The 26833-nt window shown below is 44.1% G+C and overlaps 2 protein-coding genes across 7 annotated transcripts in view; both read right to left on the reverse strand.

Annotated features, from left to right (window-relative positions):
* LOC102937054 (acyl-CoA synthetase medium chain family member 3) overlaps window positions 1-1770 on the reverse strand; it is a 29226-nt gene extending 27456 nt beyond the window's left edge. The window contains exon 1 of one of the 5 annotated variants that reach the window (XM_043524032.1): window positions 1642-1770. The gene's annotated coding sequence lies outside the window, so the exon portion shown is untranslated. Of the gene's footprint in view, window positions 1-528; window positions 622-1641 lie in introns of those variants that run through there. The other 4 variants (XM_043524033.1, XM_037911225.2, XM_027826800.3 and 1 more) reach the window with 4 other exon arrangements.
* Window positions 1771-5023: 3253 nt separating this feature from the next.
* On the reverse strand, window positions 5024-26520 carry LOC102937734 (acyl-coenzyme A synthetase ACSM4, mitochondrial-like). 2 transcript variants are annotated; one of them, XM_037911546.2, is made up of 14 exons: window positions 26213-26520; window positions 20265-20533; window positions 19639-19849; window positions 19188-19395; window positions 18007-18150; window positions 17095-17251; window positions 16360-16439; window positions 11711-11834; window positions 10888-10968; window positions 10711-10812; window positions 9730-9857; window positions 9036-9135; window positions 7870-7989; window positions 5024-6909 (listed from the first exon to the last, which is right to left on the reverse strand). In XM_037911546.2, the coding sequence occupies exons 2-14, from the start codon at window positions 20463-20465 to the stop codon at window positions 6823-6825; spliced, it is 1743 nt and encodes a 580-aa protein (XP_037767474.1). In that variant the 5' UTR covers window positions 20466-20533; window positions 26213-26520; the 3' UTR covers window positions 5024-6822. The 2 variants fall into 2 exon arrangements, with proteins under 2 accessions (XP_037767474.1, XP_007064430.1); XM_007064368.3 differs by having other exon boundaries at window positions 26307-26519.
* Between the last annotated feature and the right edge of the window lie 313 nt (window positions 26521-26833).

Genomic DNA, 26833 nt, shown 5'->3' on the forward strand with positions numbered 1-26833 from the left:
TACTCTCTTCTCACCAGCCACCTCCCTGTCCCGGTGATCGCTACATTGAGTTTAAACCAGATGCCATTTATTAAGCGACAACTGTATACAAATAAGGGGAAAATGGAAAAAGTTGGAGGAGCCAGGAATCCCACCCAATGGGCACAGGGACACCACAAACAACAGTCTCTGGGACTCGAGAAAATTCACAGTCTATTCCTTACACAGCCCAGGCCTCCTTCCCAGGCCCTGGCTGTGCTGCAGTGATACTGCAGGAAAGACACTCACTCTGGTGGTGGCTTCTTGCCCTCAGGCTGTAGCTGGCAGGACCCTTCTCCCCAGCATCAGGCTTCCCGTTGGGGTCATTTCCCCCCCCCTCAGAGTCCAGCCTATGAGGCCCTCTTGTCTGGCAATGGCACCCTCTGCTGGGCGCTCTCTCCCCAGGCCCCTTGCTCTCCCCTGCCTCTCTTGGTTCCAGTACTACCTGGCTAGCATTCACTCTCCCGGCTCTGCCCCTGCAGCACCCCCAGTAGCTCAGCCCTGGCTCACCGTCGGCATGGCTGGTCTCCGCTGCTCCAGCTCCGGGCTCCTGCTCTGGTTCTGGCCTGCTGCCCTGGCAGCCCCAGCTCACACGGAGGACGGGCCCTGGGCTCTTGACTCTCTCATTGGTCTGCCTGCCCTGTCAATCTGGCTGAATGGAGTGCTGGCGTCTCCCCATTGGCCCTGGGGACCTCTCAGTCTCAGGATCTTTTGTGACCCATCTCCTGTTTTCCTGGTACTGAGAGAGGGTCAACCAATCCTCACCCCACTAAGCTTCAGTAAGGGGCCAACAGCCCCCCACACCTCTAAATATAAATGGTCTTTTCTAATGCTTAACTCTGACATTAGGGTTTACTTCTTAGTACATGCAAATATCCCACAAGCGCACCACAGCCATTGAAACTGTCCAGTTTCCTCAGGCGAGTTCCTTGAGGGAAAAGTTGGTTTCTGGCCAAAATGTTCAGGGCAGCTGCCACCTGTTTTAAACTGGTTTTTATACAACACTGAGACAATGAGCTAATTACTTGCTGATGCCCAGGTAGCAAGGCTATAGACAGGACCAGATTAACTTTTTGTGGGTCCCCCTGGGGACAACGGGGAATGGTGCGGGGGGAAAGGGGCGATTCCCAGAATGAGGGGCTGGCCATGGGCAATGGAGCACTGCAGCAGGGGCAGCCCCGCTCCACTCAGCCTAGTGCGAGGGCACTGTTTACAAACTGGCAGCCACCAGATGCGCACTGGCCTGCCTGGCCCTGTGCGTCCCTTCCCCTCATGGTGGGACTATGCCGCACACCACACTGCCCCACCCCCGCCAAAAGCCCCCCCGACCCGCTATACCCAGTGCCCCCAGGTTCTGCTATGCCCATGCCTCCCCACCCAGAGACCTCCTGTCAAGGACCCTCCACCACAACTGCACAGCACCCTGCACGTCTCCCCCCACCACAGGACCCCCCCATGCCTAGCACCCCCCAGCCCCACCATCACAACTGCACAGCGCCCCACACAGAACCCCCAGTGCCTAGCACCCCAACACGCACAAACTCTCCCATCCGCCACTGCCAAGCAACTCCCCCCCGCCCCAGAGACCCACTGCCCCGCACCCTACCCCCTAGCCACACTTACTGGCCTCGCTGGGAAGTGACCATGTTTGCCAGGTTGAGCCAGCACGACTGGGGTTGGTCCCAGGGCAGGGATCACCCCGGTGCCTTGGAAGCAGTGTGATCAGCCAGGCCAGAGTGGAAGTGAGGCCTGCCCAGGCCAGGCTCCCTCAGGACCCACTTGCCTGGTGATGCCTGGCCAAGCCCCGCCCCCGGGTGCCTCCCCTCAGCCAAGACCAGCCCAGCCTCTGCACCAGTTCCAGGTGGCTTAGCTCTGGGGAGGCAGGCGGGGCCCCATAGGTGGCGGGCAGCAGAGACTGCTCAGAGCCAGAGATTGGAGAGTGGGGCAGATGCCTGGGATGCAACCCTGACATCCTGCCTGTCCTGGCCGTGCCCAGCGGCCCCATGGCCAGCAATCCTGCTCAGCTCACATGGCGGAGCCCAGCTGCTGGTCAGCGAACCCCTACAGGCGAGCTGGACCTGCTGGCTGGGAGCCACTCATACAGCAAGGCCTGGGTGCTGGACTGCCCTGAATGAGGGGCCAGACCTGGCTATGTGGATGGGTTAGCCGGGTCCCTAATGAACCCCTTCCCAGTGTGGGTACAGAACCACACCCGCACTGGTGCCATTGTAAACCCAGTACTGGCTATAGAGGTCTATAAGGACCATCTTCCTCCACCCAGCCTCCTCTCCATTTATACAAAGCCCTGCTAGCATTAATGCCTCACAAATATGGGGAGGGCAGAATGCAGTTTTTGTAGAAAGGTTAGTGCAGCTACATGTTTTCCTTAACACAATTGACATCTTCAAGGTTTTACTAATTTTGTAACTCCTAATGTAATAATGGTCCATTATTTTAGAAAAATCTCTCTCTGTGTCTCACACACACAGGAGAACAGCAAATGAAACTACACGGGCTTCAGGTCAAACCTTACATTCACAGGAAACAAATATTTTTAAAGAAAAATTACATTTGATATAAACATTTCTATCTATTACCATAATTAATTTCCTGTTGCCTCTGAGAATAATATCAAGATGGGGGGAAAGTGGAACTGAAGGACATTGTATTCAAAATGATGCTTTTTGTTTTTTTATGATAGAGTTACATTTAACCAAGTTTCATCTACATCGCTCAAAAAGAAAGTTGAGCTTGAGGACCATATTTTGCTTCCAAATACTTGTAGGTGCTACTGTGTATTTCAGGAATTATTCCAAATGGAGCAGACAGCAGTCATCGTCAATACTTTGAAGTTGGGGAGAGGAAAAGAATTTACAGTTTTGAATTAATGAGTCATCCATCTTGAACATTAGGCACAAGTTTGTTATAAACAATAATACAAAGGAGATGGTATAGTCTAATGCAGTATTCCACACAAGGACAGTGAGCAAGGAGAATGATCCTGTGTTCTGATGTAGAATGAATCACGCGGACAGGTTTCTTGACTTTTACCCACTTTTTCAGCTGAGTTGGCTGAAGGTACAAAGAGCACGAGCTAAAGGGGAAATCATGTGGTGCATCTTCTGTGGCCAGTTTGACAAGGGGTAATAGTGGGGGGGAAGTTCCATAGTTCAAGCTTGCAGAAAATAAAATTATAGCTCTTTATATTTAACAGACTGGATTAGAGTCTGGAAAATCAGCAAACTAAATGAATCCTGGCTCCACTGAAGTTGACTGCAAAACTCCCATTGATGTCAGTGGGGCAGAATTTCACCCTAACTCTTTTTAAAGTTCCTGATCTTAACCTTACTTAGGAGCCCAAATCTGGATGCAGGTGCTGAATTTTGTACCAAATTTTGAAAATGTGGCTTGAGTTACTTTGCCATATAACAGCTGAATGGCAGAGCCGTGACTAGAACTCAAGTGTTCAGAATTCCTGCCCTTGATATTGGAGAGGGTAGTAGCTCATCTCAGCATGCGCCCTGACAGAACAAAATGGAGGAGAACAGCCAGCTGGTGCCCCCAGAAGACCCACAGGATGCGGGGTGGTGGGGTGTGGGGGAGACCTGGTGCCCCCAGAAGACCCATGGGATGTTGGGGGGGAGGGAAGAGAAGCCATTGTGCAGTCAGCAGGCATGTTGACAGGGCTACTACGCTCTCCAATCCCAAGATTTTCCTGGGGGACCTAGGAATTAGGGGTTTCCACTTCCTAATGCAGTTAAGGGTTCCCTAGCTATTGTGCTAGGCCTCATGGGGTCTTCCCCTGCAGCTTACTGCAGAGCCACTGCAGTGAGAAAGAGAGTGTTTCCTACTCCTACTACTCTGTTTGCATGTGTGCACATATTGTGGGGTACAAGAGGCTGGCTCCTAGGATAGCCCTGGAATTGAGAGAGAAAGACCCTTCCTGACTGCAGCACCAAAGATAAAAGCTGAGGGGAAGACCGGTGGAGTTTGTTGTGGTAATGGGGACTGGAAGGAGAGCAGCCAGTTTGAAGGGGGAGATGGGGAGATTGATTTTGGCAGGTAGAGGGTACATCTACATACCAGCTGGGAGGATGCGTCCCAGCACTGGTAGACAGACATCTGATAGTGCTGACTGAGTTAGTGCACTAAAAATAGCATTGGCCACAGTGGCATGGGCTGTGGTTTGGGCTAGCCTCCCTCAAGTATAATCCTGCCTGACGCCATAGGTACATACTAGGGCAGCTAGCCTGAGCTGCTGCCTATGCTGCCACTGCCACGCTGCTATTTTTAGCATTCTAGCTCGAGCAGAGCTAGAGCATGTCTTTTTCTACATGTTCTGGGAAGCACTCTCTCAGCTGCTATGTAGATATAGCCTTAGTTTGAACTGCAACTATGACAGCCAGGCTGGAAAATCAAATGGAGATGTGAGATTGCACAGAGGAGGAAAGGATGAGTGTTGAGAGGTAGGTTTGGGAGTCATCAGCCATGAGTGCAGATGATGTCACCCAGAGATAAAGTGTCAGGGAAAAGGAGAAGAGAATTGAGAGGAGAGATTTGCAGGATGCCAAACAGAGGGAAGGAGATGGAACCACTGAAAATGCTGAAGGAGGCTTTCATCAGTAAGAAGAGAAAGGGAAGCTAGAATTGAGGAGGGAGTGAATTGAGGAGTGTGTTGAAAGTGGCAGACAGATCAAGGAGGAGTCAGGAGACTTGGCCAGGAGAAAGTGACCTCGGTTAAAGATGTTATGGGAGTACGCAAGCCTCAGAAAGTAGATTCAAGGGGATTCAGCTGTGAGTAGAGAAGGGAGTTGGTGGCATTCAAGGCACCTGGAGAAAAAGGAAAAGGAAGAAGATTGGGTAGTTGAGAAGAATGATTAGTTTGACTCAATGGCTCTAACATATGTATTGGAAATGTTAGAGCAAGCTAGCTAAACAGTATTTTAAAATCTTTGTGACACACTGATGTACAGTTAAAAAATAAACCATTACCAAAAACAGGGTGCAAAGTAAATATTGTGTTTATTGAACTTCTTTTGCATTCATTGCAGCAGTCTTTAGCACAGAAATTATTTAATTGGCATAGACAAGTGTTTATTCCTAGCAAATAAATGTTGTTTTTCATTGCTCAAAATAGTCACATTCCAAACCTTGTTTTATAATCACAATAAAAACCCAGCTGCAGGGAGGTGCGACACACGCTTCTAGGGATGCTGAGTGTAAAAGCTTTTCTCTCAGCCCCCAAGAAGGTGCTGCTCTCTAAAAATGTCTTGCTGTTTAGTGAATGGATGAGGACAGCTGATAGTCAAAGACATTTTGTGAGCTAGTGAAAGATCACATGCCAGAAAATTAAGCTTTTTGAGTGGGCAAAGTGAAACACTTGGTGATGAAGAGTTAAGAATTGGTACATCCTTAGAACTCAGCACTCTACAGCACATGCTACTGTAACAAACTGTGGCCATATGCCCAGACACAACGTTATAGGAGCCTGGGGCCAGCTGTTAACGGAGACATAATCCCACACAGTAAGCCATGTATGCCATTCACAGAGTCTGTTCATTGACCCGTAATACAATCTAGATGACTATTACATTAAAGGAGCTCACTGGTGGGCTTGTCCTGCCACATGTGGGTAAAATGGCAGAGAACCTGGGTTTGTTCTACCTGACTGGGTTTCACCTGTCCAACAGCAAGCAGTTCAGACCTCTTTCTCAGTGACTTGCAGAGGTGATGCAAGTATCTTCTCTACTCCTGGCCAAGATTAGAAGTGAGGCTGGGGAGCCAAACCTAGGTTGATTGCCTCTGTATTGGGTAGTGCTTGTTGATAAAGCGTGGCCATGGTATCAGCTGGATCAGAGGGACCACATTGTCAGCTGTGCTTATATTAAAGTGTGGTGTCTGGAGGTGTTATCAGTAGAGAAGGCCTTTTCATTTTCACATGGCTGGATGTATTGGTCTATAGTTTGGATAAGGTAAATCATTTTAACTTCTAAAGCACATCTCTGTATTTTTCTGCAGCTTGCAACTGGGCAACAAGTACTAACAACACTGTCTCACTGATCTCAAATACTTTCTAGAACATAGATGTGACACAGCGAAATCCTGGATCTGAACATCATGGATTTTGGGAAAGTTCAGGTTTAGATCAGAACTCTGCTGCTGGCCCCTATCAATAAAATGCTTGAAACTGACACCACATTTGGGAAAGTTTGGTTTTGCAACCAGATCTGAACTTTGCAGCTTGGGTTCATCATAGGATTCAATTTTGCAGTGTGGGTTCTGCTGTTCAATTTTCCAGGTAATCTAGGTGCTCATGATATTGGAAAAATCCAATAGAAAAAAGGCAATTATAACACAGAGAGTTTTGTGACACCCTAAGAACCTCTCACTGCCAACTAGCAAATGGTTCACTATTTCTGTAACAGCAGCTTAGAATCACAGAATCATAAGACTAGAGGTCATCTAGTCCAGTCCCCTGCTCTCGTGGCAGCACTAAGTATTATCCAGACACCATCCCTGGTCAGGATGGCTATCACAGGGGAACACTTGAAAGGAGGTTTGGGGACTTGGGTGCACCTATTGTTAATCTGCAAAGCAAAATGAGGGCTTGCATTGCCCGGAGGAGAGTGTTTGGGTGACTAACAGACTGGTTAAGCACCAGCAAGTCTCTCTCTCTCGCTGGCAGTATGAGGGGGAGTGGTGTGCAGGGAGAAAAAGGTAACACAGTTCGGGGCACCCTGAGAACTGTTACAGCTTGCACGGCATCATCGGAGTGAAAGAAGCTATGTTAAACTCCCGACAATGTTACATTCGCCCCCATTCTTTGTTCCTTAACTCATTCCTCTTGATTTTCCCAGTGATTGTCTTCGGTAGCTGTTGGACAAATTCCATCTAATAAAAAACACAAAACAACTTAGTATGCTTCCCAGTGATGTTTTGGGATTGTTTTTGCAATAGTGGCTCTGACCCCATGTGGAAGAATGGGAGGACTCCCATGAGTAAGGGCTACTTGCCTGACAGTTTCCAGAATCAGGCACTAACTAGCCTACGTCTACACTACGGCTTGTCGGCATAACTTATGTCACTCAGAGGTGTGAATAAACCACCTCTTGAGTGACATAAGTTACACCAACATAAGCACTCATGTGCACAGCGCTATGTTGGTGGGAGAGCTCCTGCCACTGACATAGCTTCTGCCCTTCATGGAGGTGTTTTTATTATGCTGACGGGAGAGCTCTCTCCTGTCAGCATAGAGCGTCTTCACCTAATGCGCTGCAGCGGCACAGCTGCCTGCATCGGTACAGCTGCGCCGCTGCAGTTCTGTGCCTGTAGACATGCCCTAACTGATTGCACATACTGTTTCCCAAGATGCACTGGATTTTGTAAGAAACCTAAGCTGGATACTTCTGGGGCTGCCTCAAATATGTTTACTCCAAAGCCAAAGGGACAAATCATTCATCAGTTTTCAATCAGAGAAATTTCCACTGACATCACTGGAGTGTTCCAGAGTAAGGAGTGGGTAAAAGCTAAGTAAGAAACTGGTGATTTTACCCCTGATTGGGAACATGGGGAGTATCTAACTAGGACATTATACCTGGCCCAGGAATATTTTTAAAGGCACATGGGTACATTTATTAACAAACAATTTTATTAAAAGCTTATGAAAGAGAAAAATAAATGAGATTTAGGAAAGTTTCCCTGAAGCAAAGGGTCTCCCTAAATCTTGCTCTCTCTCTTTTAGATGAGTGAAGGAATCTTTGTAGTTCTAAGTAAACCCAGAATGGTTCATTCTGGAGAGATTTAAGAAGGAGACATGTCCCATGTTAAAAATCACCCCTTTTGGGTACTTGCCTTTCTGGGATATTTGTATGGAGCAGTAACTTTCTTGACATGCGCCTGCAACTCAAGCGTTAATTTTTCCAGGTCACACGAGGAAAAGGCAGGTGATAAGACCACAAAAGCTTTCACCACCTACAGGGTAAAATCAATAGTACCAAACTGACACCAGCAATTTATAAATAGTGTTAGATTTAGTTCCCAGTTAGCAATATCACTTCCAGACCACGACATAGTTAAGAGATGTGTGAAGAAGCCAATCTGTCTCTAAAACTGAGTGCCAGATTGTGACTAGCCTGTGTGTAAGCAGGTAAGTCAGAAGAGGGGTGCAAGGACTGTCCCCTCTGCCCTTCACAGCAGTGCAAGGCTCACGTGCAATTGCAATTCTCACAATGGTTGCTCCTGGCTCGTGCTTCCACAGTCTCCAAAGCGGGCCACGCCGGGTAGGAAGCATGGCCGTGGCCTCGCTTCCCCCATCACACATGCTAAGCAGCAGAGCTGGTCGGGCTTAGGAAGGAGCACATGGAAGGGGGATTGCAGTGACTGTGCTCTGTGGGAGCTTCAGGAAGCTTTGATTTCTCTGAAGCACCGAGCATACACTGGTCACACAGCTCACACTGAGGCCGTACAGTTCCACTCCACAATAGCAGGACTGTGCTTTCAAGGCTCTCTTATACCTAGTCTGCGCACAGTTTTTGTCCTGGTATAACTATGCTGATGAGGGGTGTGATTTTTTTTTTCCAATGTAACCACTAGTATGGATACAATTATACCAGTATAAAGTTGCCCTGTCCCAGTAGAGCTTATTCCCTCTCCAGTATGGGAATAGGTGTACGGATATCAGCACATCTCTACCAATAACTGCATCCAAACAAAGGGTGCTGTACTGCTCTAACTATACCGGTACTGTAAAAAGTGTTACAACTTGTGTGTGTTGACAAGCCCTTAATAGCAGGAAGGTCTATTGGTGGGAAAGTGTCTGTCATCATAATTATCTCATGGGGAGAGACTGTGGAGATGAATAAATAGAGCAAAGGGACGTACATAGGTTTCTGTTTATCACCCTGGTAAAGGACTATTCACACTGACGGGATGCTGTGCAACAGCTGCACTTTGTACAGTGAGTCACAAACTGTTTTGCCTCTATGAAATATTTTCCTCATCACTCTCAACCTCATTACCTCGCCTCTGAGGGGATCTGGGCTGCTGACAGCAGCAGACTCTACTACAGCCGGGTGCTCTATCAAGGCACTTTCTACTTCAAATGGTCCAATACGATACCTAGGAGAGGAAAACAAGGTATTTAATTTTCCTGATCTGGTGTAAATATGTCTTTTAACCAGTACTGGGGTAAGAAAGAACTGATTATTGCCTAAGGCCCCAACCAAAATCAGACCCACGTTGTGCTATGCATGCTGCAAAAACTCCCTGCCTCCAAGAGCTGACAATCTAAATAGACAAAGGGTGGCAGGAGAAACAGAGGCAGGAACTGACTTGACCAAGGTTACACAGCATGGCAGTGGAAGAGCCAAGGATAGAATCCAGCTATCCTGAGTCCTAGTCCAATGCACTAGTCACTGAACCATGCTGCCAGAAGAAGACTATGTCTGATTCTTTTGAATTCTTGTAAGCCCCCTTTCCTTCTTGCCAAGAAACTCATCAATAGTTCCTCTCTTATAAATGTTATGTTATATTATGATAGAACTATACAGAAAGCTTGCAAAACCAGTAAAACAAAAAGAACAGGAGTATTTGTGGCACCTTAGAGACTAACAAATTTGTTAGTCTCTAAGGTGCCACAAATACTCCTGTACTTTTTGTGGATACAGACTAACACAGCTGCTACTCTGAAACCTGTCAGTAAAACAAACTAACCCTGAAGAATTGATGATATCATCAGATCTTCCAAGAAACCAGAAATATCCATCTTCATCCATAGTCCCTCTGTCTCCCAGGACAAAAAAATTCCCACGTTCTGATGCAGCGGTTTTCTCAGGGTTATCCTGATAACATTTCACAAATGACAATTAAAATCTTTAGTCGTAGCTTAATCATAAATTCTGCTGTTTTACACACAACTGTAAAGTGATCAGAATTGTATAGCATAATAGCATTCATATACCAATGAAAGACAAATAATAATCCTTTGTCTTTAAATAGCACCTTTGGTGACAGAATCTCAAAGAGTTGTACAAAGGTGGGTATTGTAAACTCCACCTCATTGACAGGGCAAGGTTCAGACAGAGGTTCAGAATTAGATATAGTCCATAGTAAAGGAGGACACCCAGGGGGCATTATGCTTCAAAATTCCTCCTTGAATTCTCCAGGACACATAGGGAGGCATGCTCTGCACACCCTTTATTTACGTATTTTTATTTATCTAGGTCACACAGCAAGGTGGTGGCACAGTCAGGAAAGGAAGTCCAGGTTTCTAGATGTCCTCATCACCTGCTCAAAAGTTTAGATTTATATCCACATGGAGATGCATTATAGATGCATAAATAATGCACACTACACATATAATACTCAGTGCAGTCAGGGTCATTGATGAGGATGAGCTAAATGGAACTTCAGCTTGACTTTCAGAGCCCAGTTTTAAAAGGTGCTGAACCAAAATCCTGAATCCAAACACTTCCAAATGTTGAGATGACTGAAATCTGGATCTAGATTCTTTTAACCTGGTCCCATCTCTACTTTGAAGAGAGTTCCTTCAGATTCTCCTTAGTTGGGAGGACTGTTAGTACAGTGCATGACCTTGAGATTGATGAGTTGGCATAAAATCTGATGAAAATCTGGGTCTTTGTATCTAGTATGGAATTATAGGGATTTCCTATGGGAGTAAAACAAGTTCCTTACTATGTATTTAGAGAAAAGACCAAGTGGCCTTTTAGGTTTGATTCTGATGGCAATTTCCCCTTCTTGACCAGGAGGCAGAACATTAGCATTCTCATCTATGATCTAGAAGAAGAAAAACATACTTCAGTAAAGCAAATAAGTTAAACTGATATAAGACAGGACGTTGTATTAACAAACCTGAACATCATAAAGGGGAACTGCCTTTCCCATTGATCCGGGTTTAATCTTCATCCCTTTGAAAACAGAACAAACTATTGCCTGTAAAAAGAGAGAATTATTTCTGCAGAAATATTACATATATTCAGTCAGATTCTACATTCATTAATTTTCCACTTCAATTCCAAACTGCTATGAATTAAGGGTTACAAAATCCCTGTGGGCTAAGCAAGTATTTTAAAGATTGGGACGGTGGAGTAACTTGCATGAGGTCACACAGCAAGTCTGTGAAACAACCTGTAAAAAAGTCCAGGTATCTTGACCCCCAGTCATATATCTTAGCAACATCCTCCTCCTTCTTCCCTCACACTTCACTCAGGATTTTCTCAGAAATCTTCATGGAAAAATGACAGCACAAAAGACTCCACCTTTTCCCTGAGCTCTACAAGAAAGCCATATTTTCAAATCAACATAAATGTATAAAGAAAAGGAGTACTTGTGGCACCTTAGAGACTAACCAGTTTATTTGAGCATGAGCTTTCGTGAGCTACAGCTCACTTCATCGGATGCATCGGATGCTGTAGCTCACGAAAGCTCATGCTCAAATAAACTGGTTAGTCTCTAAGGTGCCACAAGTACTCCTTTTCTTTTTACGAATACAGACTAACATGGCTGTTACTCTGAAACCTGTCATAAATGTATAAGTTACTGTATTTTAATGGACTCTTCCTCGACATTTCAAGTAAGTAACAAATTGTTTCCTTTTGGCTTTTTTAACCATAAAACTCAAAAAAGCAAAAGAAATTAAAACTAATTAACACATTATTAACCCATTTGAACGTACTGTTTCTGTTTGTCCATATATTTCACAGATAGTCAGGCCAGTCTTCCTTTTCCACTGCTCCATCACTTCTGGGTTGAGTGGCTCCCCTCCACTCACACAGTGCTGCAGACTCATGAACTTGTAACTTAATAAGGATTTAAAAAATCATGAGAGAGTCACTGAAAGGCCATTGAAGGCAAAGGGGCCTGTCGCTGGATTCCAGTGGCTGTTGGTGATAAGCACAGCAGCTAAAGGGCTTGCAAATGTCAACAAACAATAATGGAAAGCTCTTGGTTGAAAGAGTTATCTTCACTCAAGTACAGAAATCAGAGGAAGAGATTTCAGCTACTTTAGCTCCTGGTCCTGCAAGGACATATATGCCTGTGCTAAGGTTTGTACAGTAGTCCCACTGAAATCAATGGGATTTAAGCGCATGCTTAAAATGAAGTAAGGGCTTTGTGCTGAAGAGCCGAATTTGTACTGTGCCAGGGGTGGGGGAGAAGCCTCCTCTGCCCCAGGCCCCATCCCCACTCCATCCCTTCCCCAAGGCCCTGCCCCTGCCCTGCCTTTTCCCACCGCTGCTCTGTCCCCAACCCGTCTCTTCCTGCTCCTGCTCCACCCTCACTCCACCCCAGCACTGCTTCTTCCAGCCCCATTCTGCTCCCACCCCCGAGCGCACCCTGCCCTCACTCCTCCCCCTTCCCTCCAGCGCCTCCTGCACACCATGGACCAGTGGATCTGCAGCAGGCGGGAGGCACTGGGGGGGAGGGGGATGCGGTGATCGGGGATGGGGAGGTCTGCTGGTGGGTGCTAAGCACCCACCATTTTTCCCCTGTGGGTGCTCCAGTTCTGGAGCACCCCCAGAATTAGTGCCTATGGCTTTGTGGACTAGAGATGGGATGATTTGCACACTTACAATTAACGATTCAGGCCCAGATCCTCAAAGGTATTAAGGTGCCTAAATCTTGACTCTCTCAATGGGACTTAAGCCTGGTCTACTCTACAGACCTATATTAGTATAATTACATTGCTCAGGGGTGTGAAAAATCAACACCCCTGAGCAACATAGTTATCCCAACCTCACCCCCTGTATAGACAGCGCTATGTCGATGGGAAAACTTCTCCTCAGTGCCTCTTGGAGAGAAGTTCTCCTGTCGGCATAGTAGTATCTTCACTAAAGCACTACAGCGGCATAGCGAGCACTAATACAGCTGCTTAGGTGTGCACCTAAATGCCTTTGAGGGTCTGGACCACAGTGCTTTGCCCAACTGAGACTCAGCAACAGCCACATTCAGAAGAGATGTAAACTAGGGGGTTGGACTAGATGACCTCCTGAGGTCCCTTCCAACCCTGATATTCTATGATATTCTATGATACACGTAGGTCAGACAGTGTGAGTGTCAGCTGGTGTAATTTGCAAGGCAAGGGAGTGGAAGGAATGGGCTGTGGGCCAGATTTTTAAAGGCACTTCAGCAACTAAAGAGGCAGATAGGTGCCCAAGTCCACCAGTTAGACACCACTGTGGTTTTAAAACCACTGCTCAGCTGCTGCCTATCCCCTTAGGCACCTAAATCCCCCTAAGCACCTGCTTTCCTGCTCATTGGCGCCTAAGAGTCAGCATCCTAAGTACTGCTGCTATCCCATGGCAAGTGGCCCTAGCCTGGAGAACTGGGGCTCGTACCTAGGACCACTCAGACTCACCTAGAAGTATATCTGCATAGCTGCATCCACCACCTCCCAGGTCCTGTGCTGACATGGAGTTCCCCCCAGTGCCTAGGAGGCATTTTTAAACTGGGCCGGGACACACCTATAGTGCGGCTGGGTCCAGTCACCTAGCATAGGATGTAATCTGTAGAACATATATTTTAGATGTTGGGACACGTGAAGAGATGCCTGCTTGTCTGGCAAGGAAATAGAACAGCCAGGGAAAAAGCTGAGCCAACAATCTGATCAGATAAACAACTGGATCAGCAAATTAATCTCAGTGCTAGGCAGAAAAAGCGATTATACAATATATAATAAATAACTTTGTAACAATGTAGTTAAGGCGAGGACCTGAATGTGTGCATGTTTGCATTTAATTTTGTGCTGTGCCCTATTTTGGTGGACAGATCACTCACTGAAGCAGCAAATAAACAACATACTTCTTCAGCTCAACAGTCTGTCTGTAAAGCTGTGTGTTCTGGGTAGTGGGGAAAAGAAGCAGTCAATACCTAGGCATTCTTGGATCAAACTTAACCTGGCACCTGCCTCTGACAGATAGACAAGGAGGTCTGAAGCGGACATACAAGAGTATGTACAGGCAGGAATGAACTTACCAGGCTAGCAGTATGAGATGAAAGGACGGAAGATAGAGGATTGGTTACTGGGGAAAGAACTGACATGCATAGATACCTAGGGGATTAGGAAAATCACGTGAGATGTAACAACACTCTGTGGGTTATGGAATCTTGTGGAAAGGTAGGAGGTTGAGTGGTTGGTTGTGGAGGGATGTACAACTTTGTGGCTGGTGTTGTATGAATAATTTCAGTGGCAGCCCATGCGGAATAGTGGGGAAATGGGCAAAAGTATGGTTTGTGTCCATGCGTGGATGGATGGTGCCCCTCTGGGAAGAACACAAAATGACTGGCACTGGGTCGCCATTAACATGACTGCCTCTGCTATTGTACTCAGAGCTGCAGTCTGGCTGTCCTGCCTTTCATGCATGGCAGAAATGGACTCTTTTACCCCAGTTTCTAAACATGCAGCTGTAGGTTTTATCCTGATATCCCAGCATATTCTTGAGCCCTTGTGCATGCTCCTATCCTCACCCTAAAGTTTCCCAAACCACTGCATCGTTCTGGTTAACCAGGACTTCCATGAATTCTTTTGCTCTTGATGGAGGGGGTCAAGTACACCTTTCTGATGCCATGATGCAGGAACCACTGGGTCACCGGATCTCTCTGGCATGTGCTGTGGGACAGGCGAGCTTTGAGTCTATTAACAGGTCTCTCAGGGACTGGCAGATTTTCTGTGGGTGGAATGACAAGGTTATTTTCTTGGTTCCCATCTGTGGCCACAGGAGTTACAGGACTATGGTGGCTGCTCTCAGAGCATTGCCCCGACAGTTGAGTTGGTGCTTAGGATAGATCATATCATGCTCATGATGCTTGTGCTGGAGTCAAATGGGGCTGGTGGTGACAGGTCACATGGTGCTAGTGGCTTGTGCTGTGGCATTCTTTTTTTCAGAAGGGTACCCCTGGAATGGTGGTCTTTGCAGGGATCTGGCCTCACTGTCTATGGCCCTTCAGTGGCTGGTCAGAGTTGCTGCCTTCTGAGGGGGGTCCCTAATATTTCAGTCTCCTCCCCATCCTCGTCTTCTCACTTGTTGGAATGGGAGCATGGGGGGGTTCTGCCCAGGACTAGGTGGTGCTGTGGAGATGGATTAATATGTCCGTGCTCCATATCACGGCATGGTGGGAGATTTGACTCACCATTCTCTCCATCTGTTGCCTTGTCCTCTGGTCTGGAACCAGTGGAGCAGAGTGAATCCTATTCAGCAGCCTATGGTCTTGAGAGCACTGAGGAAGAGGAGTACAACTTTTTCCTCTTACCCAGCATTGCACTAGATAGTGGAAATGCCCTTGTAAAATGTAATGGCTGCAAGAGTCAAAGGTGGCGGCTGATGGTTGTACAGTGATTATTTTAGACAAAGGGACTGGCCAGTCTCTCATCACTTTCAAGGTCACCTTGCATGCTCAAAATGCCTGGTTAGGCAGGGCATCATCCCATTATCCTGGCTTTCTAAACATCCCATTTATAGGTGCTTACATTGCCCCCATGCAGTGAACAGGGAGATCGGCACATACTTGCCACCCACCCCAGTTCTGAAAATTCTGAGAGGTGGCAGGAGAGAGTTCGGAGATGCGGTGGTGAGTGGGATAGCTCCTAAGTACCTTTACAAATCTGGCCCTGTAGAGGAAAGGCAAACCAGTGGGGTATAAGAAAGTGTAAGATAAAATTGGTGTGGGAGGTAGGGCTCCTGTTACACGAGCTCACATTCATATTCAGGTACAGTCACATGAATGGGCCATTGTGAAAAACACATCGCTAAGGTATCAAAAACAAAACCCTTTGGTAACTGACATTTATGGTCAAGAATTTTGCTAGTACTCAGCAGGTCACTACAAAAAGACTTCTTGTGGGTCCTGCCACCTCATGATTAAATAAAGTCATGTGCAGAAGGACCATCTTTGGAGGGTTGTATTCCTAGCACTGAAGTCATGGCACTAACTAGTGTTTCTGACCCTGCTGCTTGACACACCAGCTCAGTCTGCTTAAGTTTTCAGAAGGTCACCCATCACCATGGAATCTGAGCCCCTCTAAATGGGTTCATGAGAACTTTGTTTCTGGGTTTGATCCACTTGGCTTCACCCCCTTTGAGCTTTGCTAAGAATGTCAGCTTTGAGTGACCCCCCACATTTTGGAGAGAAACAGTTGAAAATCCTGTGTTTCCTCCATCTTTCATAATGAAACTATGCAAAACCCATGCATTTCTCATAACTATCTTTTCAGAAGATGCTGGTTATACTGATGAAACTCAATATATTGTGCCAAGCACCTAGAGCTGTGATTTCATTAAAATTTATTCAGGTGAGTATTGTTAGTAGGTCATCTCTCTCCTGAGGTACCTGGTAAGATCATGCTGTACCAGCATGCGGAACGAAGTTGGAGCACCAAAGATAGTGGTGATGGGAAATCTGGAGAGAGTCTAGTGAAATAAAACAACAAGATGAACAAAGTTTATCTGTGAACTGCAGCAAAGATTACATTAGCTAGGGGAGCGCAGGAGAGTGCGTGAGGGAGAGAGTTCCCCCTTCTCTGCTAAAAACAGAGGGGAAGTCCACTCCTCCAATCTCATCTTTCGGCTTAGTCAGTGTAGAGAGAGCTCCTTCTCCAGTTTCAATCTTCTGTAATCACTGATATTGTCAAATACTATCTCTACATCAACTGTGCCAACATTCTGGCTCTCTTTTGGGTTTCCCCCTTGAAATGCCACTGGTTACTAAAGCTATTGAGCGTTACTTTACATTCATGTTCTGGAATGCTATGAATAAAGAGTAAATAATGACCTCAGGATTATAGGTCTAATTTTTTCAACTAATCATTATTTTGTCGAAAATACTGATTTGTCTAAACTGAACCTGTGTCACATTCGATGAATTTCCTGACTTAAAAAAGAAGTTGAGAAAAGGTCAACATTTAAACAAAACATTTTGATTGACCTGAAGTGAAAAAAAATATTCAACAAATATAACCAATTGCATAACCTAATTGGAGCTGCTCAGTTAATTCAAGATCTGTTTTGAGGTCTACCTTGTGCCTGGGGAAACTTCAGCAAATCTACAGGATGACTTTTTTCTTACATTTAGGATAGTTGTTGATTCGACCTGTGGAAAGCTGTGGACAAAGACACATGATCCGAAAACCCATGGATCAAGAACAGACCCAAGCGAAGCGATAATCCAGCCTGTATCTGATAAGCACCACATTATGTCTTCAGGAGTCAAATCCAGCCAGTATCTGTTAGGAAGAGAAAACAGTGGTTATGGAAAAGTTTTTTGTTTTTTTTTAAATAGACAATGGAACTAGAAATCAAGAACTTTAACTAGGTGTATACACACTAAGCATTAACAAGGGTATTGCCTCATAATGAGCTTGTGGGCCCCATTCTCTTTGCAGGAATAACCCACATGGGAGAGCAGGGGAAGTGGAGACTCTGAATTTAATCAGGGTGAATTTACTTTGCGTTCTTCCATTGTTGCATGGGGGGCGGAAGCAGGAGAAGCGGGATGGTAGAGGAAGAAGCTGAGGATTCTGTGGAGGAGGCTAGGGATTCCACTCTTTAAATTCATGGATCTCAGTGGTTGTGCTGGGGGCAAAGATTATCTGTGTCATGGAGTTTGTTTGCCTTTGCACAGCAGTCCAATCCCAAGATGCTCTGCAGCCCCAAGCACATGGTACCTAGAGCTGTGCTTCTAGAGTTATCTCCAGTTGTAGGTTGTCACCTGAATCCCTCCCAAGAAATGCTGGGAGTCATTTCTTAATTCCAAATGGAAAGATGAGGTCTGATCCCACTTCCCCTGCAGACACGGGGAGTTTTTCCAGTGACATCAATAGGGAGCAGGATTGAAGCCACACATTGTATATTTCTTACCCAATGCTTCTTAATCAGACCTTTGGTGTATCTCAGTTATCTTGGTCAACCAGACTCATGCTTTCCACTTCACACTCAGTTTGGCCCCATGTTATAAAACTACCAGAGCCACAGTCCTTACCTTTCACTTATGACAGGTCTGAAACCAAGACTGCCCTGGGAGTGTTCAGCCATCTTTGGAGAACCTGTGGTTCCACTGGTAAAGTAGACAACCATTGGGTCTTGAATCTTTGTTTTAACGCAGATGTGATCAGCAGATTGCGCTCTTTAAAATATAGAATATAATGGTGGCTAAAGTGGATATAGGTGCAATCTACTGAGATTTTGACATGCAAATGTGGATTAGGTGTTGCAACTGCCCTCTTTCCCATCCCAGATGAAGCTCCTCCTGTGTCCTTTGGATATTACTACACCCTGGATGAGAGCACTGACTTTATTTCAGATAGCCTGCCTTACTCTAGCCTCATTTCTCATCCAGCATTAAATCCTATCTAGCTAATATAATTAAACAATGGAAAAGTTAGTGAGACATCAGCATGGTAGATTTCTCTTAAAGGAGAAAGAGAAGGAAGACACCAGGGAAGCTTCATGTAGGAAGCAAAAATTGATATATTGGTGGGACAATCAAGAAGGAAGATGTGGATACCACATCATCACTTGCACTTCAGTGGATCTCAGAAAACTAATAAGGAGGTGAGGAATTGGGGTTTAAATCAGGTAGTTACCTATGGGAGAAAAACACATTCAGAAAAAAAAAGTTTAAAATGTGATCTAAACTGAATCCAAACATGTCGAGATTTAAAAAAAATGGATGAACTTTAAAGAAAATATCACTCTGTATGTACTTCCTGGGTCAACATAGGAGCAGAAATTCCAAACAACGATTAGAAATGTTACTCTTGTGATTTAGCTGACCAGGCTAGATTTGGAAGCACAGAAATACTGCAAGAAATTCTGCAGTGAGACTTTCAGTCTAGTTTTCAAAAGGAAGAGATTTGGAGATGTCTACATGAGCACCAAGGGTCAATTATTCCACAGACACATTTGACCAAATTAGACAAAACCAACTTAGGACTAGTTCCTGCCCTTATTTCATGTACAGAACACCCATTAAGTAAGGATAGGATTGGACCCCCCTGGAAAGAGACTGCTGTTAGAAAACCAACTCTGATTTGGAAACATCAGCAAGCAGTTGCAAAAAACTCCATTAATTGCCTGCCTCTGTGTCTAATGGATACAATGGACTTTTGAGAAAGCCTCATTTTCTATCCTATTATTGTAGCACTGCTAATGCCTACTTACTTGTATAGTTCATTAAAGTTCAGCCACCCATCTCTTCTGCCTTCGGATACAATTAACTTGGTTTTCAGAAACTGGCAATCAGACGCAACTGCGTCCACTGCAGATGCCACCATATCATTGGTAATGATACACTTGGCCTTAGAAGCCTGGAGTCTATACAAAATGTCTTTAGCTGTTAATTGGGATGTCCCTAGAACAAGGATGATTCCTGGAAGAGCAATAAGGTTATTTTTTAAGAGGACATTTTTAATTTGATCATTTTCTGTGTGGGAACATACCCAAAAATATTCCTCAATTTATACCAAAAATGAATTTGGATCAATATTGGTAGGCAAAAACTGTATTGTAGTTCATTCATATATATAGTTTCCTTCTTTATGAAAAAGAACTAATAAACTCCTGTTCTTAACATATTTCAGCTATCTATCAAGTTCAGCAATCTGAAACTGACCTGTTCTCATACAAGCCACATTCACCAGCCACCATTCCGGTAACCGGGGCAGAATCAGCATAACTCTGTCTCCCTTCTGCAGACCACACATATCAGAGAGGACATTGGCCACTTTTCTGGAGTGGAATCCCAGCTCCTCAAAGCTCCACCTCACTTCATTTCCTCTTCCATTTACCCACCAGAAGGCTGGCTTTGATGGTCTCTTTCCATCCTACAAAACAGCACAAGGGGTTAAAAGAAAAAAGATCATTCATGATGGTCTGTGCAGTATTAGAATGTATTCTGGAGAGAGAGAGCTGTGCCTTGGTTGGGGAAAGATTTCCCCCTCAGTGACGTGAGGTCACTTTGTATGGCACCTTTGACCTTATTATTTCACTTTATGTAAATAAAGGGTTTAACCTTCTTGCCGTACCCATGCAAGGAGTCCCAATAGGAGTTTGATGGGAGAAAAGTGAACTAGATTTAGCACAGGGAACCAAGCCATTCTAATGATAAAGCACGAGAAGCATGATAATTTCAAATGCAAATTATCTTCAGAATCTGATTTTGCCTTTTAAATAAATGACAAAAATAGTTATTCAAAAAAGTAATAAAATCTTTAATCTGCCCAATGACAGAGATTTTACCTTTTCCATCTGAGACCATTTGTCCAGCACATCATTTGCAAAGTTAAAGTATTCAGGCACTTGCTGTTCACCCTGCCTGATAGACTCGCCATGCGAAAATAGCTCTGGGGCAAGAATCCTGGGCTGTTTATGGAAAAGCCTGCAACTTGATTTGGGAATCCACAATGATTTGAGAATCTGTAATTTAAGCAAAGTCTTCATGGTAGCAGAGGATTTATCAGGTTGTTTTAAACCATTTAAGAAAATAAATAAAATAGTTGTCGTGGATCCTGAAATAAAATAAAAGACAAAGACAACAGTTATCATCATCATGAAAGTTGCCTGACAAACAAGCAAAGATAGAGGGTCTAATTCTGGTTTGGTGAATTAATCATTACAAATCACCTATAATAAGCATGATCAATCTGTGTTTTTTACTAGAATGTCAGTAAAATGGATCACACTATTTGGAAAAAACATCCATTTATTTGGCTTATTTATATCTTGCACCATTAAGTCCTTAAGGACTTAGCTGTCTGCAGCATTAATCTTGGATCTCATTTGCAGCTTCATGGCTGACTAGCGTTCTGCTCCTTAGAGGTGCTAATCACTCACAATTCTTACTGAAGTCAGTGTCATTTAACACACACTGATGTCCGTATCCAAGAATGGTGACACTTTGTATTCTCCATCTGCTAAAACTACCTTGATTTCCCTCACTTTCCTGGGTATAGCATGTACTTAGCTGATGTTTTCCAAGAGGTTTCCACAACAATCCTCACATACTTTCCCTGATCAACGTGCTAGAAGACTACCTCATTCATCACACAGATCCCAATCCAGCAAAGCACATAAGCATGTACATAACATTAAGCGTGCGTATTACTGTTGACTTCAATGGGACTACTCAGGTTCTTAAAGTAAACACATGCTTAAACACTTTGCTAGATTAGGGCCACATTCCCCAATTTGGTTCTTTGCTACAAGATAGGACTATGTTTGTCTTACATTGTACTACATCTCCCATCTGAACTCACGATAATGATCCCAAACGCTTCGGAGTCCATTTACACTCTTCCTTGATGTATGTGCCTTCTCTCTTTCTTGCTCTTTAGTATTATCACAAACGTGGAGATCTCGGCTTCAGTGCTTTTGCCAAATTGTATTCACATAGTGAACATTCAGGGTACAGTTACATGCTCCCAGCTCGGGTAGATGGACACATACCAGCTCTGCTCAAGTTAGCACACTAAAAATAGCAGTGTAGATTGGGGGAGTACAGGCACCAGCTTAGGCTAGCCACCTGAGTACAACCCCACCCAGACACTCTGAGTACATACTTGGGTAGCTAGCCAGAGCTATCACCTGTGTCATCCCCGGCTACACTGCTCCTACCTGCAGTGCAGATATACTCTTAGTGCTGTGAGTGTACCTGGAGCATTATGTGTCATGGAATAAAACACAGTCCCGGCCCTGCAGAGCTTGCAGTCAGAACATTTACCAGTGGCGACCTCAAGGCCTACCAAGGTATGAAAATTGTTTTCTGTCTCCCCATCCCTTCTATTCATTAACCCTTTTCAAGTTTCTGGAAGATATGCTTTAATCAAACATACGTTATTAGACTCAGTACAAAAATAACTGGGTGAAATCCTATGGCCTGTGTTACTCAGAAGATCAGACAAGATGAGCTAATGGTCCCTTATGGCCTTAAAAATCTATTAATTAAATAGAAAAAAAATAATTTATAGCTATGCTCTGGATCAAGTTAATTCCATGTGTAACTATATGAAGTCACATTGAGTGAGTTTTGCCCTTTGTCCTGGTTTTCTATTCAGCGCCATTCTTACTCCATCTCCTGTCTCTAACCTTAGCTTAACTCTTTCTCTAATCTGACGTGGAACTTTCTCAAAAGCTCATAGATTATCCTAGTACTATTTATCCTCAGACTATCTCCTGCTATAGCAGTAGTATCATCAAAGCACATCAGCAAGTTAGGTGAGTTTGGCCCCCTTCCTGCATGGCTCCATGTCAGCTACTGTTCAGCAAAACAAGGTCTTCTCCAACCACATCCCTCAAGATACTTTCCAAGGGTTCCCTCCATTAATGCAGTTTAATTCACTGCTTTGTAGTTTCTAGTTTGTCCCTTGAGTCCTTCAGCACTTTATTTCCAACCTTGCAGTCTTTAGGAATCTCACCCTAATGAAACTGTTAGTGTGGGTTCACTGATTTCCTTCATCAAGTCTTTTAAAACTCACGGATGTGTGTTTCCTAGACCCTATGCTTTGTCTCCTTTTCACAGCATCTATTCTTTTTAGAACCAGTTTTGCTTCTTGCACACTATTTGCTGTAGCTCCCCCTGAAAAATCGATCTCGGGCTTGTTCAGACCTTTATTCCCAAAGGCAAAATAACTATTTAACAGCTGGACTCTTTCCTTGTTCCTCAGCAGGAGCTGTTTCACCAGTATTTAACCTGGTGTATCAGGAGAAGTTACTCAATGAATCTCTAACACACTGATCTTTCCAATGATGTGTGACTGCATTGAAGGAAATTTTGTGGACCTGACACTGGATTGACATTCATCCTGTGAGATTTAATGACCCCTGTGGAGGCAGTGAAGCCTAGTAAGAGGTATTTGTATCACTCACAATAAAAAAATGCTAGTTATTGGGCATTCTTCAGGGAGGGGATCATTTTTTACTTTGTATTTGCACAAAAGCTAGCACAGTGGGGCTCCAGTCCTGATTGTATTACAGTAACGCTGGGAGGCCCCAGACGAATACAATAATCATCATCATCATCAGGAAGTATTAGTGCAGGAAATACCCAGAAAAAATTATAGATATATTTTCCTTGTGTGACGGTTAATTGGCCTAGAGATATTTTTGCTGTGTTTATTCCTGACACTTTTTGCTTTATGAATAATGCTTAGCACTAGGATTACTAAATTTTAGATCTCTTAGTACACTGAAAGTTGTATTTTTACCTTACTCTTCTCAAGTTGGCAACATTCCTGAGACTACAGACAGCTATAATAGATTCTGCATTACGTCTAGATAAAGTTACCTTACTAGTAAGTTTTATGCCATTCTTATATCTTGATGGCATATAAAGTTAAATAAAAACCCAAAGCAAAATTTGTTACCATGTTACAAATATTTCACTGCTTAAGTTAAATCGTTCACTGATTACTATTTAAGAGTATTAAGTTAGACCTTACTTTTTGTTAAACTAACTTAAAATTAATAGAGTCAGTCATATTGTTTACCGAGTCTAATTCCTGCTAATTAAAAGTATGACATGATCAATCTGGTTTATATACCTGACCCAGTGACCGGATAATGATGCTATTAGGGTCATAGAATCATAGAATATCAGGGTTAGAAGGGACCTCAGGAGGTCATCTAGTCTAATCCCCTGCTCAAAGCAGGACCAATCCCCAACTAAATCATCCCAGCCAGGGCTTTGTCAAGCCTGACCTTGAAAACCTCTAAGGAAGGAGATTCCACCACCTCCCTAGGTACCCCATTCCAGTGCTTCACCACCCTCCAAGTGAAAAAGTTTTTCCTAACATCCAACCTAAACCTCCTCCACTGCAACTTGAGACCATTACTCCTTGTTCTGTCATCTGCTACCACTGAGAACAGTCTAGATCCATCCTCTTTGGAGCCCTCCTTCAGGTAGTTGAAAGCAGCTATCAAATCCCCCCTCATTCTTCTTTTCTGCAGACTAAACAATCCCAGTTCCCTCAGCCTCTCCTCATAAGTCATGTGCTCCAGCCCCCTAATCATTTTTGTTGCCCTCTGCTGGACTCTTTCCAATTTTTCCACATCCTTCTTGAACTGTGGGGCCCAAAACTGGACACAGTACTTCAGATGAGGCCTCACCAATGTCGAATAGAGGGGAATGATCACGTCCCTCAATCTGCTGGCAATGCCCCTACTTATACAGCCCAAAATGCCGTTAGCCTTCTTGGCAACAAGGGCACACTGTTGACTCATATCCAGCTTCTCATCCACTGTAACCCCTAAGTCCTTTTCTGCAGAACTGCTACCTAGCCATTCGGTCCCTAGTCTGTAGCAGTGCATGGGATTCTTCCGTCCTAAGTGCAGGACTCTGCACTTATCCTTGTTGAACCTCATCAGATTTCTTTTGGCCCAATCCTCTAATTTGTCTAGGTCCCTCTCGATCCTATCGCTACCCTCCAGCGTATCTACCACTCCTCCCAGTTTGGTGTCATCTGCAAACTTGCTGAGGGTGCAATCCACACCATCCTCCAGATCATTAATGAAGATATTGAACAAAACCGGCCCCAGGACTGATCCTTGGGGCACTCCGCTTGATACTGGCTGCCAACTAGACATGGAGCCGTTGATCACTACCCGTTGAGCCCGACGACATAGCCAGCTTTCTATCCACCTTATAGTCCATTCATCAAGCCCATATTTCTCTAACTTGCTGGCAAGAATACTGTGGGAAACCGTATCAAAAGCTTTGCTAAAGTCAAGGAATAACACATCCACCGCTTTCCCCTCATCCACAGAGCCAGTTATCTCATCACAGAAGGGCAATTAGGTTAGTCAGTCCATGACTTGCCCTTGGTGAATCCATGCTGACTGTTCCTGATCACTTTCCTCTCCTCTAAGTGCTTCAGTGATTCCATGATTTTTCCAGGGACTAAGGTGTGGCTGACTGGCCTATAGTTCCCCGGATCCTCCTTCTTCCCTTTTTTAAAGATGGGCACTACATAGTTAAGGTGGTACCTCGCTTCTCATTATTATAAACTTGGATTTTGACTTTCCCCAGTTGTTTGATCCTCCCCCCTCAATCCCACTTTTCAGACCCAATTGATTTGAAGAGCTGTCAATAGACAAACTGTAACTAACTGTGTTTAAAATGATATTGCTGAAGAGACCCTGAGGCCCTGATCCCGTATTCTTTACTTGGGCAATACTCCCACTGAGACCAGTGAGCAAGAACGGTAGCACTGAGCTCTAAAAAGTGAGCAATTGTTTTGAGTTGTTTCCTTTTTTCTATAATGAAATAGGATTAAATCATACCTCATTTGTGAGAACAGTTCCACTGAAATCAATGGAACTACACTCAGAAAGGAGCAGGATTTGTTTCTTTGAGAAAGAGGATTGGGCCCTTTAGCAACCATTGATAAGGACAGTCTTGCTCAGAAATGATTGAACCACCAAATATCAATTCAGATTGCAGCAGGGCCTGCTTTGTAGGGAACAGGATAATGCAGAGAGATCAGAAATCACTACAGTCCATTTCAGCATTTGGATGTATACGTTATAAGATGAAGGATTTAAATTGAACCCAACATTTGCAATTGTAAGTATCCCTTATCCACAGATCTGGTTGAAATTTTTCAGACTAAGTTTTACTGATGAAAAGTGGACTCACTCCCTTCTCCCCAACCCCCCCCCCATTTCTACCCATAATAAAATTTTCTATTTAAGAAAAATTAATTTAACGAAGACCCAGTTTGCAGTAAAAAATTGATGGTTTTGAGTAAATGAAAAATTTCTTCAACAGTTTCAGTGATGATTTCAATCAAAAATATCATGGAAAATTTCACAGAAGATGAAAAATGGGTTCATTTTTACCCCTAAAAAACAGAATCAATTTCAAAATTTTGAATGTTTTCCCAGTTATTTTTCTGTTTTTTGACTGGTTCTCACTCCATATATTGATTTTTAAATTTTCTTCAACTGTGTGTTGTAATGGTGAAAACTACACACAAACTACTAAAGAAAACAGAAGATCCTAAGAAGCACTTGTCTTATTCTTTTAAAAATGTTAGGGGAAAACTTTTCCAAACTGGGATTTCCCAAGTAAGCAAAAATCTCAGACGCTTTTTCCATAAGAGAAATTACAGCAGATTCTGACACTTTCTCCAGTTCAGTTACAGCAGAAAATGAATTCAAGAAATTAAATATGAGAAAAAGAAAAATCTCACCCAGTAGTGTTGGGTCCTTTGAAGTATTGTATAAATCAGTTCATTTTTTTCTAATGAAGTTGAGGACACAGGCAAACCAACACATTCTACTGACCTGTTCGCTGTAGTAAAGTGACAGGCTGGACACGGGAACACTCAGAAAGCTGCAAGAGGGAAACCTTCTCCACTGGTTCTTTCAGCTGTCTGGGTATGTGTCCCCCCCAGAAGCGGCACTGTACATATTAGCTTTTATTTGGATACACGTACCCTGGACACAAACCCTCTTAATCAACAGTATTTAGTCCGAGGCCATCTTTATTTTTACAGTTCTCGTTTACTGAAGAGATGCAAACAGTGCATAATGTATAACAGAGAAGGCAATTTGATATTTACCTCCTGTGCAGTAATAGTTATCTTGTAATCATTTACATTGCGTAAAGTAGGTCTGATTTGTCCCTTAACCCAGAGCACTTTGTCTCTTCCCTTCTTTCCCCATTTTAAAGAGTTAATTATCTAATGAGCTCAACAAGACAAATAAAAACAGCAGGGATAGAAAGCTTCCAAAATCTAATTCTTCCAGCTGATAATACACCTACAAGTAGTGCTAGTCATTGGAAAATGCTGATTCACCAAAACCAAAAC

Source organism: Chelonia mydas, chromosome 10, assembly GCF_015237465.2.
Source record: "Chelonia mydas isolate rCheMyd1 chromosome 10, rCheMyd1.pri.v2, whole genome shotgun sequence".
NCBI lineage: Eukaryota > Metazoa > Chordata > Testudines > Cheloniidae > Chelonia > Chelonia mydas.

What these genes read in the sequence shown, in the direction of transcription:
- LOC102937734 (XM_037911546.2), bottom strand. Translation starts at nt 20,465, where the DNA reads ATGAAGACTTTGCTTAAATTACAGATTCTCAAATCATTGTGGATTCCC. An exon ending in AACTTTAATGAACTATACAA is followed by an intron (nt 18,151 to 19,187) that starts GTAAGTAGGCAT and finishes TATATTTTAAAG; the next exon opens with AGCGCAATCTGCTGATCACA. An exon ending in GTACAGCATGATCTTACCAG is followed by an intron (nt 11,835 to 16,359) that starts GTACCTCAGGAG and finishes ATCCTTATTAAG; the next exon opens with TTACAAGTTCATGAGTCTGC.